General features: G+C 39.7%; 1 protein-coding gene across 1 annotated transcript; it reads left to right on the top strand.

Moving 5' to 3' along the window:
- The first annotated feature begins 282 nt into the window (after positions 1–282).
- On the top strand, positions 283–15854 carry fus (FUS RNA binding protein). The gene is made up of 15 exons (XM_023401125.2): positions 283–712; positions 1750–1774; positions 2096–2280; positions 2378–2552; positions 2668–2891; positions 3301–3499; positions 7522–7556; positions 10342–10383; positions 10887–10996; positions 11284–11413; positions 11873–11968; positions 12258–12381; positions 13220–13317; positions 13749–13881; positions 14167–15854. The coding sequence occupies exons 1-15, from the start codon at positions 700–702 to the stop codon at positions 14204–14206; spliced, it is 1629 nt and encodes a 542-aa protein (XP_023256893.1). The 5' UTR covers positions 283–699; the 3' UTR covers positions 14207–15854.
- The last annotated feature ends 2540 nt before the right edge of the window (positions 15855–18394 follow it).

The following is an 18394-nucleotide window of genomic DNA, read 5'->3' as shown; positions in this document are numbered from 1 at the left end:
CAAGCATAGGTACTGGTGTACCAGAGGGAGGCAATAACAATTGAAGTCATATTTTACTGTATAAAGCTCTGGAGAGATAAAACTACCTGTCAGTATGTTGTGTCGGTCTGCCGATGGCCAGCTGTGTTAAGCTGTCACTTCCTGGGGGTGTGTGCACTAGCATGTAGGTGGTCCAGTGCTCAGACGGATCCTGTGGGTTGGTGATCTCTCTGACAGCCTGGCCACTGCGATACTCTCTGAAGAAAGATGGACGCACAGCAGGGTGTGAGGGGGTGAGAGTCATTGTGCTTGTAAAAGGCTCCTTTTTAAGAATGTCCTGGTAAAGGTAGGCACAAATAACAACAGCTAAAGAGAGATGGCATTAGATATGCCACTAAATCTAAATCAAACAGCAATGTGGTTATAAAATCACCCACAAAAGCGCCAATATAATCCCAGTATAGCTAAATACCATCTTAAAATAACTCAGGAGTTTGTCAAAAACATCAAAATACAACACAGGGATGCAAGACATCACTTGTTTACTGGAGAAACATACTCCAGCCCGCCATCCTGCGGTCTGTGGAGGAACTGCAGCGGAGCTGTGGAGAGGACACCGGTGTTCGTGCATCTTCATCTTCTTCCTCCTCGGTTCAGTCAGTCCGTTATCAACACGCTGGTTGACATAGTGTCACTAAGGGCAGTTTATCGTCCGTCGAAATGGCGTCCAACGGTAAGAAACACAACTCATTTCTGTCCAGTGTTTGGAGGACATTGAAGGTTGAAGCTGGTTAGCTAACACTAGAAAATATCCCCACCAAGATGATCCGGTACCGGTACCGGTGACTAGCTCGTTACAAGACGCTAGTTAGTAGTCAACTAGCTGAGGTCGACAAATGCCAGTTATAAGCTAGCTGCTAATTATATTGGTTTAAAATATTGCGGTATTACGGTTTATTTATTTTCCAGTTAGAATTCATGAGCACCTCTTGAACATCGTTTGTCCGTTGGGTAGATCAGCACCGACAGACGTGATTCTGGCGTCGCGATAATTCGAGTCTGCTACGTTTTATTAACATTTAGCTCAAAGGGCTAGCCAGGTCGCTTGTACTACTGACCCAGTTTCCGATGGCGGCCCCGCCTCACGGTGAACAGACTGCGGACACTGTTTGCCTGTACAGGATCATACCAATGTTTTTATTTATTTATTTATATATATATATTAGTGTATTTTCCATGTTATGAAAGATCAACCAACGGCGGTCTGTGGCAGCAGGTACCTGTTTTAAATTGATAAGAGCCATCATATCATTACAAAAAGGTGTAATATAACAAACGACAATGATACAGGATCATACTAATGTTTTGTTCATTTCACTACAGTATGAAAATTTATTTGCAGTCTTGAGTTTATAATCCACCTTGCTGAGCATCCAATGTGTGTCAGAATTACATTCATCTAGGGCTGCATATATAGGGTCAACACCAAACACTTAAATGCAAATAAAAATGAATGCATACTTGATGTTCTGTGATTTCTGACACAACTCAAGTTAACTGATTCCCACAGGCGCCTGTAACTGTAGAAAAGAGCTTCAGCTGTCTTGCCTGCAATTAAAAAAGATCATTAAATTATTTCAATTTTTTTTGATGATTACCATGCAAATGAAGCATAGCAACATTTGAGTCAGCCGTATTTGATGAATACTTTTAAAAAGCATACTGTATTATAATTCATAATATTGCCACCCTGTTTTGTTTATTCCATAGATTATTCCCAAACGTCTGCCCAGGGGTAAGTAATTTAACAATCATAACCCAGAGTTTCTCAGCTGTTTGTGCAGAGAGAGTTTATCATACTCTCTGTACAATATGTTAAGAGCTTTCTTCACTCTCCTAAAACTATGAAGAATAGTAATATATATCATACCAACATTCATATGTGAATGATATAATGTTATAATTTTGTGGTCGTAAGAAATATAAATGATTAACAATGAAAATGAATTTACCTCATTCTTATTACCTTAGAAACTCACTGACGGATGTTAATTCTCAGTGGATACAATTTTGTAAACAGCATGTTATATATTTGGTGTGTGAACCTTGTCTGCAGCTATGGGTCCTATGGTGGAGGTGGCGGTGGAGGTGGTGGAGGTGGTGGAGCTAACCAGGGCTATGGTCAGTCCTCTGGCCAGAGTTACAGCCAGCAGGGCTATGGGGGCTACAACCAGGGCTCTGACAGCAGCCCTGGCTCCTACAACCAGGGAGGTTATGGCAGCTACGGTCAACCCCAGTCAGGTAGAGGCAGAATCAGTAACTGTCCAAAACCACACAGTTTTTCAGTCACGCATGCAGTTGAACTTAATTACATGCCCTGTCTTCTGCTTACTCCCAGGTGGTTACGGTTCTCCACCCTCTAACCAGAGTGGTGGGGGCGGTTATAATCATTCCAGTCAGTCCTATGGTTCTTCGGGATACAGCAGCAGCAACCAGCCCTCCAACATGAGCTACAACCAGCAGTCATCCTTCTCTGGTTACAGCCAGCAGCAGCCTCCTTCATCCTCTGCAGGGTAAGACACCATCAGCTTCTACTTTTAATTTGCTGAGATTTAGCCCCGTAGACGTAGTGGGGGGATGTGTTTTTTGTAGGTTTTTTAATGGTCTTCTTCTCCTCACCTTCACCAGCTATGAAGGCAACTCACAGGCCCCTGGATATAACCAGCCACCCAGTGGTGGACAGAGCGGAGGTGGTTATGGGAGCAGTGGAGGTCAGACTGGTGGATATGGTGGCAGCGGAAGCCACCAACAACCATCCCAACATGGAGGAGGTCACTACAACCAGCCTCCGAGCTACAACTCCCCTCCCCCACAGAGCTACAGTCAGCAGAGCCAGTATGGTCAAGGTGGTGGTGAGGAAAAAAGTTTACATTAACTGTTATCTAAGTGTAAAGAAGTTATCATCACCTCTTCAGGGAACAAAGATGAACATGAGACATTTAAATGTTATAGCTCAGGGTAATCTCTGACTTCTCTGACAACAGATTTTCAGAGGGACTTATTTAAAAAAGTAGTTCCAAAGAAAACTGTTCAGACACTGTGACTTATAAATAGCTGGGATGTTGTTTCTGGATAAACATTTTGCTGTAAATTGCAGTATTGTTATTGTTTATACAATACTGAGTTACTTGGAGAAAAATAAACTGAAGAAAGTAAAACACTAAAGCTATTTGAATTTAAAAATAGTGGTGACCTTCAGAATGTCTGTCACACTCTCATATGCAAAACTGTTGAGGTCAGATTGTCTCAACTTTCTCTCAGGATATGGAGATGAGAGCCCACCGATGAGTGGAGGAGGAGGTGGAGGATACAGTGGTCCCGATGGAGGTTACGGAGGTCAGGATGGCCGCGGTGGCAGGGGCCGTGGGGGTGGATTTGGAGGTCGTGGTGGTGGCGGCGGATATGATCGCGGTTTTGACCGAGGTGGGCGAGGCGGACCAAGAGGAAGAGGAGGCATGGGGTAAGTGTTTAAAAATCAAGCAGTGTCCATGTTATCAGTTGTTTTTTGGTAGGTCTGGTGGACCTGTGAAAGCGCACTGAATCTGAGTACAGTGATGCATGTAAATGTTTCTCACCTTTGGTTACATGTGGCTCTGCGTAGAGAGATAAAATGAGATGGTACTGTTCCACATTTGTAGCTACATGCTAAAGCAACTGAGAGACATGTGCCCCCCCTCATGCATTTGAGGAAAAATTATCTCAAGTACTCCTAAATTGCAGCAAAGCATTATAAGTTTTCTGTCTGCAGCGCTGACTGCACAAATCTTTATTTTCAGAGTGGAATGCCATACTGTACATGCACCCTTTTTAGGTGAATGTATACGTACATTAAAAGTTTATCTGTGTTTCGCAGTCCCGTCCTGTGATAAGCTAGTGGTACACTTTCAGCATCCTCAAGTGTACGATGGTTTGTGTAACGTATATTTCGTCATCAGCGGGGTTATGTGAGGCTCTGTGTGGACGTTAGTGTAAGGACATCAACTGTGCATCCGCTCTTCCAAGTGGAGTCCAAGCTGAGAGAAATATCATAAGAACAAGTACGCGTCGTGTCCGCAGCTCTCCATGCGTGCACCTGTGCCTGATCCCAAAACTTGTTATTATGAAAAAGATGCTACTGTTCTATGACAGAGGGAAAAGCCATGTGTCATGATTTACAAGGTTAATGTGTTATGAACAGGCTAATTCTGAATACACTTTTATCACCACTTAGTGATTTGGCATTTCTTTTGATTAGTTAATCACATGCTTGCTAAACTACAATAGACTTTTTAATGATGAATATTAAAGGTGTGTGAATTTCCTGAATTAACATGGTGATTGCTGCACACATGCACACAATGGCAGCAAAGAAACAGAGGGTTCATGCGCTAAGAAAGAGTGTTCATGTGTCCAGAACATGATCTAAGGTGACACAGATATTTTTATTTATAATTGTTGGTATCAATATAACTCTAAAACTCTAAACCAGGCTTACGTTAGGTAGTATGGTATCTCTCTGCCAGCCCTGAGTGCTGACACAAATCCATCATTGCTGGGTTGCTGAGGCTGTGCGATGTGGTAGAACTCAATATCACAATTTTGATAATATTATTTTTCAGATACTAAGTATCTACTAGTAATGTGGTTCAGAATTCAGTGTAAAAATAATAATGCTATAAACAGTGCTCCGCTGTTATGCATCACATCATGAAAAACTCATTTTGGAAAATTTTAATAACAATTTTCCTGGACTCATTCATTTAGACCACAGATTATTGTAAAACAATAACAGAATATAATGATTTCATCATGAGATGATACCACTAAAAATCGATTTACAATCCTTTGAATTATTGCCCACCCTACTTTAAGTTTACAACTCTAATGTGTTGAATCAGAAAACAGGAAATGCCCGGATCTCACAAAAGGACATTGTACTTGTTAAGAACACTGTTGCCTGTGTCCAAGCACAACATAAAGGTTGTGTTTCAGATGCTGAGCTGAGCTTGTAAAGTTCAGAGTTGACATGGACAGGGGGTTTGGAGTTAAGGTCCTTGTGGCTAAATGTTGGTCAGAAACCACACCAGCAAAGTCAGCATCATGATTATTACCATCAAAAGCAAGAAGATGCAATGAACATATTAACTTTTCAGAATCATTAAAAACGGATCTTTGAACGAATGAACGTGCTACAACATGAACCAGGTTAAATCACTGTTCACAGCAGTTCAATTAAGGCCTTTTACAGTTGGACTGGCTGATCGTCTCTAACAGATTTCAGTTTGCTTCTTTCTCTGTTTCTGTTTGAAATCTTAGAAATTACAGTTTTGGTATGAAACTCTACCCCTTCCTCACTGTCAGTTATTTGAGTAAAGGCCCTTGTTTCAGTGATTCTTGACATAAAATAGTAAGAGAGGTGGGGTGGAACGAGAGAAAAGCCAAAATCAACCATAAACATGTTTACATGCTTTTGTAAGTTTCATTTTTAAACATGCACAGCGAAAATAGAAACTTTAGCTAAAGCAAATATCTACAGAACCAGTGTCTCACATAAATGTTTTGCAACTCTGTATCACAATACGTGGTACAAAATGTGTTTCTTTTACATTAATCTAATCACAAAAACCTTGTGTACAACAGACTCTCTGCTGCCAGTGTGACGATCCAGACAAAAAACAAGCAGGGTGCTGTTGCGTGCTCGACCACAAAATTTCACTCCATCATTGTTATAGAAATGATGGTTTGATCACACTCGAACTCAGCATTGCACGAAAGCCTGATTATAAACAACAACAGTACTGGAACACTAAAGTGAATTTATTTTTTTAAAACTGCACTTAAGGATTTGCTGCCAAACTAAACATTTAGCACCGAACACAGGCTGAAAATGAATTTGTGGTGGCTTGAAAGTTTCCTGCCACACACTGTTGCATTCACAAGCTAATTCCAGTTCCAGTTGTTTTTGTACAAACGTAAGACAGACAAAGATAATAAATGCAAAGATACTGAGAAATAGATTTTTAGGGCTTCATAGGGGTTACTTTATTCAGGACAGATTTTACAACAAGAACATCATCATTGAATGAGTGAAGCTATGAGGCAGAAACTGGTATGGTAAGTTGATATTTTGTTTTTCTTTATAGAGGATGCACAATATTTTATGTACTTCTATGTAACCCCATAATGTTGGTGATGAACTCCTAGACAAGTTAGTTTGCCATTCCATTGTATGTTTTCTCACCCATTGTGGACTATATTTAAATATCCTTCCCCATTACAATATTTGAACTCAGTCCCCATCACAGTATCCTTTAATCAGGCAGGTAGCACTGTGCACCGATCAGCTGATATGCTCCTGTGTTGTTCAACAGAGGCATGATGAGTGATCTCTGTTTAAGATTTGAGAATGAAGGGACATGTAAATGTGAGTAAAAAAGCTGCTGGTGCTTGACTTGTCACATCTGTGGTTTTTATACCAGACATGATATCCTGGTATAAGGAAGTCTATGTGCAATTTATAAAAGGCAAAAACTGAGCAGGAAGACAAATTTACCGGACACTGAAACATGACATACACGGCAGCACAACTAGATATTTGATATGTGAAATTTTTGCCCTAAGCATTGAATGTTGTGTGAATAGAATTCAGGTAGCTTGGCCAGTAAGCCTTTACACCCTCTATAGGTCAAAGCCAATATGTTTTTTTTGTTTTTGTTTTTTTTCCCTCTTCACAAGTGTGTTTTTGTCTGCAAGATGCATTTCCGTGATAGTAAACCATGGCCTTGACTCTGCCCCCACATGCCACAAAACATTGCCATCACCTGCTTTTCTCACCTGTTACCACCTCCTTCCCAAGCCCTGACGGATATCTGTGTCATACTCTGCTTTAATCAATCTTTGAATCTTCTCCTAGGCTTTTATCTTCTCTTCAGAGTGGCTTTCTGCTCTTAAGCCATCATTTGGGAAATTCCAAAATGGGGGAAGTCTAGAGACAGTTAATAGTCTTCTTGTAGTTGGAGGAAAGAAAAATTAAAATACCAATAATTTGGGTGATAATGGTAAAAGCCTCAAAGAACACCTGCTTTGGGATTCACTGTGTTTGTGGTAAATAGTAAAGGTTGTCTGAGACCTACAAAATACCCAACACCAATCCAGGGACCAGAGGTGTTAATGTTTGGGTTGGTTAATTGACACAAAACCAAGTTATGTGATGAAATCAAATGGGAACATACAAGTTACGGAAAGACTGGATATATATTTTGGGTAATAATTAAATAAAAAATTTCAGTTGCTTTTGAACAAATAAAGACGAGGTCTTAAAACTGGCCTCTTGTCCTCGAGGTATATTCAGGAGACTCTGAACAAGATTAAGTAGGAGTTCATAATGAAGAGGGGTGGGTTTAATGAAGAGACTGAGAGTGAAGGTTACCCACTACCCAATGAGAGAAATCGCTGTCAACACCAGTCTTCAATGCGTGTCGTTTCTCTCTTCCTCTTCATCAGAATGGGCGAACGTGGAGGATTCAATAAGTTTGGTGGTAAGTGACAAAAAAAATATCACTTCAGCAAAAAGATTTTAGTTTGAAGAGTCAAAGTTAAAGGGAGGGGGATCAGAGACCACACTTAAAGCATAAAGTGGGTTTAAGTGTGTGTGTGTGTGTGTGTGTGTGTGTGTGTGTGTGTGTGTGTGTGTGTTTGTGTGTGTGTTTGTGTGTGTGTTTTAAGTAACCCACGTACAAAATTACACTTCACTGTTCCACATACTTAACTGGTGATTGTAGGAGGACAACAGTGTGTAAACACATGCAGAGAAAATGCTCATTCCAGCTGCTGGAAAAACACAAATGTGAAAGGGGAGGCTGAACTTATTCTCAAGGCTTTTTTTTATTTTTTATTTCTCAAAATGCTAAATAGGTTATAGTGTGATTTACAATCTGTTCCATGGCATGGCCTCACAGGTAAGAACCCTCAGTGTGTACTCTTACTCAGCAGAGGGAGTAGTATGGTAACCCCTGTGACTGTAGGTCTGTGCTCACGTCTTGGAATTTGAAGATGTTTGAATTTGATGGATGGGTGTTCAGAGCTCCGTGCGGGCTTTTATGAGTCATTAAACCTGACGCTTTTGATGGGGTGCTGCGTCAGTGAACAAAAGAAATGAGATAAGAAAAGTGTCCGCAGTTTGGACCATACTACTATACCCTTGGAAAATGCCCTGTCATTCAGATTTTGCAAACATGGTTCAAGCTGTGTGTCACATGAATTGATTAAATAACATTTATATTCTTAAGGTATAATTGACAACAATGCCCAGAACCAGAGTGGCTGTAAAACATGTAGATGGAAGTTTTGGTTCTACTTTTCAAAGAAGAGTGTTGGATGGTAAAACTGGTTTTATCACACACCTGTGGAATATTATCAAGCATATGGTGCTTAGTGTACTGTGAATAGGAGAAAGGTTTGTGGTTTCGCAACACACAATGGTCCGTTTGGAACAATAGACCAATTGTTATGAAAGCCTCATCACATGGCTCAGTCTATTGTATGGGTAAACCACATCTAAAGGTTGTAAATCACATATTTGATTTATTGTAAATGACTATATGTTAAAGGTTTGCTGTTGGAAGGTTTATGTTTGCGACTGAAGGCATAATCTCAAACCTTTGATGGGGACAGAGATACTTTTTAGTTGCTTTTATTTGTATATGTATTCAAAATCAAAATTAAAAACCAGTAGAGTTGATGTAACTAGTGTTCAGTGACATTAGGAGGCCCAGAGAAATTCTTAATACTTCACCTGATCTTACCTTAATCAATAACATGAATATTACAAAAATATTAATGGTGAAAAGCTACAACTAAACACTTAAATAATGAAATGTTGCTAATGAGGAAACACAGTTTATAGTAACAGTTTGCTGATGTTTGTGTCGTAATGAAAACTCAACTGACTGATAGAAAAAAGGTAATTATCCTTATTGACATTGTAAAAGTCCATGCAAATTACTAAGAACACATCTGGTCAAATTCTCTCTGTTTAATGGCAGGTTCGTTTGTTGTACATGAAATGCATAAAATCTGGCATAAAATTCGACTGAGCTGAAATCTAGAGTTTTACTGTGGACACTGTTACCTGTTCACATTAGTCATGGTGACATGACGCCATCATGGAAGAAGTCAAAAGTCTAAACAATGAGTCATCTCACAGTCGTGCAGAGATGAATGCTGTGGTCAGTTTCCTGATTGACATTCTTCACTGTAAAGAAGAAAAATGAGTTCTGTGGAAAAGGTTTCGCTTGCTTTTTCACTCTACCTGAGTGTACTGTAAGTGGTTCAACTGTTGTGTTGAATTGAGGGGTGTGACACTGGCGTCTGATAACAGCCAGCCAAAGTTTGTCTTAAACAAGAAAGATTTTATCCAGTAACAGAAGCTCTGGTAAATCAAGCTACCGGTGACGCAGTATGCAGTCCATCTTCAAAAAGGTGACGGGACTTAATGCCTGACTTTCCAAGGTGTTACCACTGAAAACCTGAACATTGGAAGTTGGTTTTATGAATGGGTGAAGTATGCGTAACTGTACAAAATCACAAAAAGCTCTCAGAATGGCAAACACGGTGTTCCTATTCCCAAGATGTATGTTGGGACAATTTCCAAGAGTCCTTTCTTAAACTGTGGGAAAACCAAAAAAATAAAAAAAGGGATTTCTGTTTCAATGTGTTGGACTTGGTTCCAACAGTTGGAAAAGTTTGTGTGAAAGGAAATGATTCTTAGTGTATCAAGAAATACATCAACACAATGCATTGACTTGACTTGTGGAGTGTTTTATATACCAAAACCCAACCTGAGTGACTTTGCATGAGGTGTCAGTCTTATTTGTTTAAGCAAAAAAAAAAAACCTACCAAAACATTGAAATGGTTTGCTGTGAAATGGTGGTTATTCTGAAGCACAAAATCTACTCGAGGACAGTATCTCAATAATGTGGACGATCTTGTTCCGTACACTTGTTCGTGGGATGACATCGGCTACTTACGGTCCCCTGCATACAGCTGCTGTGAATTGTGGTAATTATGAAAGATTTGATGATATAATGACACGGTGGAAAGACAGGATGGTAAAATGTGCTTTTTGTGACAAGTATTCAGGCTCTTCTGGTACTGTAAGCACCTTAGACTATATCTCCACATGCTCAGTGGCTACGAGCTTAATGTTGGTACTCTTTTGGTGGGAACAAAGTTTGGATGAAAGGAATTTACTGTTTTGTTTTTTATGTGTGATTCAACAAATTTCTTTTCCACAACTGATATCTGCGTCTTGTCTTCTCAAGGACCAAGAGACCCAGGACATGGACATGGAGGACCCGGCTTCAGTAAGTCTTGCATTGTTTAATTTTTGTTCTGGTGTCAGGTGTCTATTCTGTGAGGTCTTGACAACTACTGGGCATATTTACTTGAAGTTTCTAATGGATATTTCTTGTCCAAGAGAGATGGTTGTCTTGGCCCCCTCGCATGAATAATAATTGTCCAAAAGAGATTGCTACTTCGACCAAACATTCAGTTTACGACAAAGTATTTTGATTAGAAAATATCCTAATTGACATCACATTTTAGTTACATATTTATGAACATTCATTAACCTGAAGCATCTCAATCAACAAATCAATCAGGTCAATCAGTTTCCTATTATTCAAATAAAACATCAACATCCAATGGGCAGATTGCTATGAAATTTTCTGACCACTTCCCCTAGATAATGAACCTGTTTGGTTATAATGACAGCAGCTATATCATCTTGTTTTGCAACATTAATGTGAGGTGTGTTGCTCTGTCTGCTTGATGTGTAAATAGATGACTTTCACATTTCTTCCAACAGTGCAAGACCAGGATAACTCTGATAATAACACCATCTTTGTACAAGGCCTGGGAGACGACTACACCGTTGAATCAGTGGCTGACTTTTTTAAGCAGATTGGGATCATTAAGGCAAGTGCTACATGTTTGTTATTTATTTATTCACTTATGTAATGTTGAACTTGAACACTGTTCAGGCTCAAACTCAAAAAACCCAACATATTTACAATAAATATCTGTTGCAGCACAATGTCTTCAAATTAAGATTGAGACACTACATCTAGGGACGTGGGGTAAAAATACTGGGTACAGATTTAACAATGGCTGAAATGGAAACTGATAAATAAGTGGAATTTGAACTTATTTGTTTTTCCTTGGTGCCCAATCGTCCCTAATTTTCCTTCTGTCCATCCTCTTAGGTCAACAAGAAAACAGGCCTGCCCATGATCAATCTTTACACAGACAGAGAGACAGGAAAGCTGAAAGGGGAGGCCACAGTTTCCTTTGATGACCCCCCTTCAGCTAAGGCTGCCATCGACTGGTTTGATGGTACGTTGTTTATCTGTCTGTCAGGGCTTACCCAAATTCAGTGTTCGCTCCATGACCTCTTCAAAACGTCAGGCAGGTAACATTATATTTTCAACAAGGTTGCAGTTTAGGAATGAGATGGAAGCAGAGTATTCAACAAAGGTTTGGTTAAAATATAAGTGTGTGGAACATCCTGAGCACAGTGATGGACAGCAGTGAATTGAATCACGCTGCAGGAGTAGTTTGAATTGTTTTGTTCTGGTTATTTTGATTTCTTTCTCCTCCTTAGAAACCTAATATTTTTGGAATCTGTTGTAACTGAATTCAAGCAGTTTTACAGTTACATTTAAGTTTGTCTTGTATTGTGTTGAATTCTGTGCTATTTCTCATTTCTCAGCTTCATCCATTTTGTAATTTAAAGCACATTTTTATTTACCTCAGCTCAGCTGCTTGTGACATTTTGATATCTTTCCTCACCAGGTAAGGACTTCAATGGAAATCCCATCAAGGTGTCCTTTGCCACCCGCAGAGCTGACTTTGGAGGCCGAGGTGGAATGAGGGGAGGTCGCGGACGAGGTGAGCCCATTTTTTAAACTTATTTTTTGAAGGTTGGAACTCTGTAATGGTGTATGAGATGTAATTTAGAAGTCCTGTCTTATTTGAGACAAATTGAGATCGAAAGTGCATTCTTGACTTTAGAAATACAAGGTCTATTTTGTAGCTGCTCAGTAGCTTTTCGTCATATCACACAATCTTCCTGAGCAGACGAAATTTGCCCGGTTGTCATGGGATTGTTGACGTGTTATGTGTTACAACAGGAGATCTAACTGGGTCGTTTTATGTTTTGTTTTTTTTCTTGGTGAAGGGCCGATGGGCCATGGAGGATTTGGAGGTGGTCGAGGTGGAGGTTTCCCAGGAGGCAACGGTGGTGGTGGAGGAGGTGGAGGAGGGGGGCAGCAGAGAGCTGGAGACTGGAAGTGTTCAAACCCGTAAGTCAGAGGCAGTGGGTGGTGGTTTACTTGGTGTTTGAGTCGTTCAGGATTCTGTCTCTCTGACAACCTTTGGTTGAACTTGTTGGCTTCACTTCCTCATCTTGTAAACGTGCCTGTGGTGTACCTCAAGGGTCGATTCTGGAGCCCATCATTTTTTCTATTTCCAGACACAACATAATGCTTAATTTTCACACAGATGAATATTTTTGAAGATATAGAGTGTTGGATGTATTGCAACTCTCTTCAGTTTAATGAGGATAAGACATTCAGATAATGACAGTTGAATTAATCATTTCCCTGACCTCACGCTCACAGACTTGAAGCCATCTGTTAGAAATTTGAGAGCACTCTGTCTTTCAAATCTGACCTTTAAAATCAAGTACAAGTTAGTTGTATTTTTATCAGTTATTAAATTGTTTGCAGTTATTCCATAATGAAGCTGCTAGACTGGATCTACGAGATGAGAACACATTACCTCATCTTCACTGGCTTCCCATTGCCTCCAGACTACACTTCAGAATTCTGTTAATAACTTAGAAAAAAGTTCAACTCCACGTCTCTGACCTGCTGAACCCAGAAGTAACATAGCGTACACATAGATCAGCATAAAAAACTCTTCTCACAGTTTCCAGATCTAATCTTATAATCTGAACATACATTTGCTATTCTGGAACCTAATCTGTGGAATACATCACCTTTCACGATCAGCACAGCTGCTTCTTTCATTCATTTTAAATGGCAGCTAAATATACACCTCTTTAAACTGGCTTTTATCTGATATGTATGATTTTAACCCTCCAGGAAAATGTAATGTCATTTCATTTTTCATTTTCAGCAACTGTGGCAACCTGAACTTCTCGTGGCGTAATGAGTGTAACCAGTGCAAGGCTCCTAAACCAGAGGATGCTAGTGGGATGCCCCCCATGGAAAGAGGTTAGACCAGTTTTTACATTATGACAATATTTAGTGGTTTTGTAACTCTCTGCTGATTAAAACACATGACCAGTAATAATACAATAGAAATATATTTTATCAATATTGTTATATTTTATTTGTGACACACACAGTGTGACAATGCAGCTCTTTGTCTGTAGGGTCAAGTCAACTTTATTTATATAACCTTATATCACACATTTGCCCCAAGGGGCTTTACAGTCTGTTCGGCATATTGCAGCCTCTGTTAATAGACCCTAGATTAGGGTAAGGAAAAACTCCCCCTGAATAAAAAAGGGAAAAAAATGGAAGAAACTTGAGGAAGACTTCTAGACTGATCCCTCCTGGTACTGAATCCCTCAGAGTCAATCATAGTAGAGACTTACTCAGCAGTTTACAAATTGTCACCAGATTGCTTGTTGTGATTTCAGGAGGTTATGGAGGAGAACGCAGAGGGGGGTTTGATCGAGGCGGCTTTAGGGGACGAGGCGGTGACCGCGGGGGCTTCAGAGGAGGCAGAGGAGGCGACCGGGGAGGATATGGCCCTGGCAAGATGGACACAAGGTCAGATTCACTCAAACAAACAGCACTCTGGTGAGAAACCATCTTGGTGTCGAGGTTTGAAACCAATTGTGGATAAAAAAAAGTTTAAGACACTTAAGACAAGTATTTCTGCATTTTGATGCGTCACATCTCTCTCTCTCTCTCTCTCTCTCTCTCTCTCTCTCTCTCTCTCTCTCTCTCTCTCTCTCTCTCTCCACTTGGCTAGCATTCAGTGCAAGTGGTTTCTGTGTTTGTCGTGAGCGTTCAGTTCAGTGCTGAAGAAGTAAGTGTGTTTGTTATTTCCAGGGGTGATCGCAGACAGGAGCGACGAGGCCGACCTTACTAAATCCTCATTCAAGGACAAACTGTCCCCCTCCCACCTCAGCACAAAGAACAGTTTGTCTACCCCCTGTCCATACTGGGCCCAGCCCACACCTTTCACCTTTTATATAACTGTTAACTTTGATCCTCTTGAATGTGTAGAAAAATGTGACTGTTCCTGTTTTCTGTTTGCTCACTTCTTTCTTCTTCTGGTCAGTGGGGCTTCATTTAGAAAAACAAACTCTGGATCAAGTACTCTCTTATTTTTACAGCCTGAGTCTAATTTCATAATTTTGGCCATCAGTCTAGTTGATAAGGATAATATTCACACCAGCACCATCACTGGAAACAGTCAGAAACAAACCAGCTTAACAATATTAAATCATCTCTTACCTGTGCAAGGAGTTTATATTTTCACCTCCATGGTGAATGTGCCGACATTATTTTTTCTTTTTTCTCATGAACTGCTGAAGCTACCTGATGGAATAATCTGTAGTTTGTTGCAGATCTAGATTAAGATGAAACATTTAGAAATGTGTCATTAAAGTTTATGTAGATTTATATAGCCTTTGGCAGACAGATGAAAACAAAGGTGACCACACCCTATTATTGTAAACTTCAGAGCTACATCATGTGTAACTTTGACCTGCTGTGCTGAGGACAGAGCTCACGGTGTCATGGATGATTATGATTGACATTTGGAGCGCTTAATCTGTTTTCACTCAGCGGTCTAGTAACCCAGGGACTTAAAAACTTGTCTGATAGCCTGTGTTGGTTTTACTATTAGACTCATGTATAAATGTGTGACTACCAGTGCTACTGCATGCTCAGATTAACTGGTATTGTAAGTCAATTATGGTTAAAGCTGTTGAAATAAAAAAACCCAAGTTCTTAAGAATAAATCGCACCATCAAGAAACTGACTTTGATGTGAAAATATGCTTCATCATAAATGTCACTGCAGAGTCAATTCATATCTGGAGGTTGTGTTGGATCATTGCAGTTTGCTCACAAGGTGAAAAACTCAACAGCTGAACACTTTTTGTCGTGGTGTGAGATCCTAATGGGCCTCATGCAAGATCCACTCAACCAATAGATTTGTTCTAAATGGCATGTTTGAGTGTTTTAATGGAATTTGCTCCATTCACCAGTTTTCTTGAACAGAATTAGAAGTTGAAATTATCTATTTATTACATGTTTATGCAGTTTAAAGAGAATTTAGTGAATCTGATAAATCACTCTGCACAGGAAGTTATCAGACAGGTTTGCGATGAAACTCTGAAAAGTCCCGGTGTCATATTCACTTATAGCTTGCGAACAGGTTTTAAAACTGTCACTGAACTGAAGCTGCTCTTTGTTTTTACAGTCAGTGAGTTGTGTGTAACTTAAGTTACCTGTCAACAACTCACTGGACTGCTGTCAACCTGAGACGCCAACATGGCTCTATATAAGATTCAGTTATGCCTTTAACTTCCTAAATACCTTTCCTCAAAGCTAAGTTTGTCATAGGAGTAGATTTTCAGACAATGATCAACTAAAATTAACTTTTGTAAATGAGGCCCCCACAGTGAAGGGGTTTTTGTTGAGGAATTCTTACTTGTGTATTTATTATTGATGAGTTGTTTTGTATTGTGCATGTGCTGGATTTCAAAAGAAAGTGTTGATAAAACCAAACAGTGCCTCTGTGGTTCTTATTCACTCTTGACTTGTTAATATCTTGTGCTGCTTTCAAACACTTTGTTTGTACAGAAAACTGTTGCTGAACCTGATGGAGCTCAGATGTCAGAACCTACAGACATGATTAGAGGAGACACAGCAGCTATGAACAGTCAGTTATTAAAAACTTGACTGAGTTTTTGAGCATTTAAATCCCCTTCTTCATGCACCAGCTAGGTTTGTGTTAAGCTGGGGAAAAGTCTTTGACTGCCCTGAGATGTTTACCTCTCAATAAACTGGTTTATTTGACTGCCAGGCCTGTTTAAACTTGGCACACTGTTCAGCTTCACAGATGAGTGTCATAGAAACTCTTTCTTTTCTCCATTTTGTTTTAGTCTTGGTGGCTGTTTTTCATCCTAATGAAGTGATTTAACAACAGTTTGGTGGGAAAATATAAACAAGTTTTAACTGGATTAGGTGTCTCAGCTTATTACACTATACAACTCTTAACACTTTTCCCTACTAAATGTACCTGCTCTTATTGGGTTTGACCCCTCAGAGCCTCCTCCTTATGTTACATGGCTGAATATGAGTAAAAGAATAAAATTAAAGCATTTCTGTTTCATTAGTACATGTTCAGGTGAATGCAAAACCGTGTTACAGTCATGAAATATTATCTCTTTATTAGTATCTATAAGACTGAATCATTAGTCTTTTGGATAATGTTACATGAAATGTGAAAGTCATGTAAATTAAACAAGGCTTTTATTAAAGAGCTATGACTGATAATATGGAGAGAAAAAATAGTTGGTAAGTAGGAAAAAAAGCAGAAAATCATTTAGTTTTTCACTGTCAGTGATTTCTGTAACTAAACTGGAACATTTCTCTGAGAAGATCCAGTCACAGCTTTCCCTCTCTGGTTCTGAGGCGACTTAATGAAACGTTTCAGCTGAGTTGTAATGAACTGAAGTCACATTTTTTGGTCATTGATAGACATTGTATGTCGAGCCCCTCACTAACACCCTGTCGATTTTGTAACCATGACTTTGCACTTTTGCATACCTGCTGTCCTTACCTGTAGTTTACTCTCAGTGAGGCAGACTTCCTTGTTGAGGTTTGTAGACTAACTGGCGGACCCAGTTTTTCTTCACAAGAAAATTATATCCAATAAGTTCCTGGAGACAACTCGTCCAACAATAAAGACTCTTAATTCATTATTATTAATACACATAGCATTTACAGTATCCAAAAATTAAATCACAACTATAATGAGTGTATTTCACACAGAGCCACCTGCCGCAGTTTTCATGTTTTATTGTCAGGTTTAATGTTGGATTTCGAGACTGATCAACAGAACTTTAATGTCAAAGTGAAGACTCGTTACAAATACAAAACACAAGATAAATGTTTACATAAACATTCATCCCCTTTAAACCTAAATAGTCTCTGCTGCAGCCAGTTGGTTTTACAAGTCACATAATTAGTTAAGTGGAGATCACTTGAGTGTCGTTGGAGGGGTTCACACCTGTAGCTGGAAGGTGAGTCTACCATCAAGACAAGAACATCATTGTCAGTCAGTGTTGTCACCCAGCTTTAACCTTTTTAACTATTCATTATCCATCACTTTTAGCTATGTGTCTTTTCTAAGTTTAAGAAAAGTATATAAAGCCTGAGCCTGAGAGACAGCCTGTTCTTTTGAAGAACAGCAGAGAGATTATAGTGTGTAAACCATGACGTTTGACCTTTATGCTTTCGACAATTTTTTCTAGTTGTACTTGTTCCTAGACAAGTACCTGTTTATGGAAATGACAGTGGCAGCGTTCATTTGTTAACTGGCATCCACATGCAGCTTAACCAGTTCATTCCTGAGCAGGCAGCTCTCCTGAATTTCCCCATCCAACTGTCAGTGTAGATGGATGGAATTCAGCTGCACAGCATCACCTTTAAAACCAGATCAGTGGTGTCTGTTCATGACTTCATGATGAATAGTGTGACTTGTTAGTAGTTCAAGTGACTCATGGGAGTTTTTTTTTTAATTTTTAATTTTTTGGGGGGCTTTATTGGACAGGATAGTGGAGAGAGACAGGAAATGGGGAGGCAGAGAGGGGGGGAATGACATGCAGTGAAGCCGTCCGATGCGGGACTCGAACCGGGGCCAACTGCAGCGAGGACTGTAGCCTCTACACATGGGGCGCCTGCTTAGACCACTACGCCACACGACGCCCCGGGAGTTTTTTAATTAATGGCAAACACATTTGAAAGATTACTCCAGCTATCAGCCTCACTATTCCTAACAAAACATCCATTCCTCGTTGAGTTTAAAAAAGGTTTCTAAACTTCAGGATTTCAGTATATTTCAGAATTAGACAACAGCAGGAATTATTTCAGCAACAGATAACTGTTTGTGGACATGTGGGCATTCAAGACTTGAAAAAACGTGAACCTTAAATGTTTAATTTCATCAGCAATGTATTTTAACACTGAAATGCAGTGGAGTAAAAAGATAAACACGGGTTTTGGAGGCAGCCGACTGAAACTAATGAAGAGATGCTTCCACA

This window comes from Seriola lalandi, unplaced genomic scaffold, assembly GCF_002814215.2.
Source record: "Seriola lalandi dorsalis isolate HSWRI2012SDOR001 ecotype SW California unplaced genomic scaffold, Sedor1 jcf7180002053464, whole genome shotgun sequence".
In the NCBI taxonomy this organism is placed as follows: Eukaryota; Metazoa; Chordata; class Actinopteri; order Carangiformes; family Carangidae; genus Seriola; species Seriola lalandi.
The sequence above is the reverse complement of the archived record's forward strand: the minus strand, read 5'-3'. Positions and strand labels throughout refer to the sequence as shown.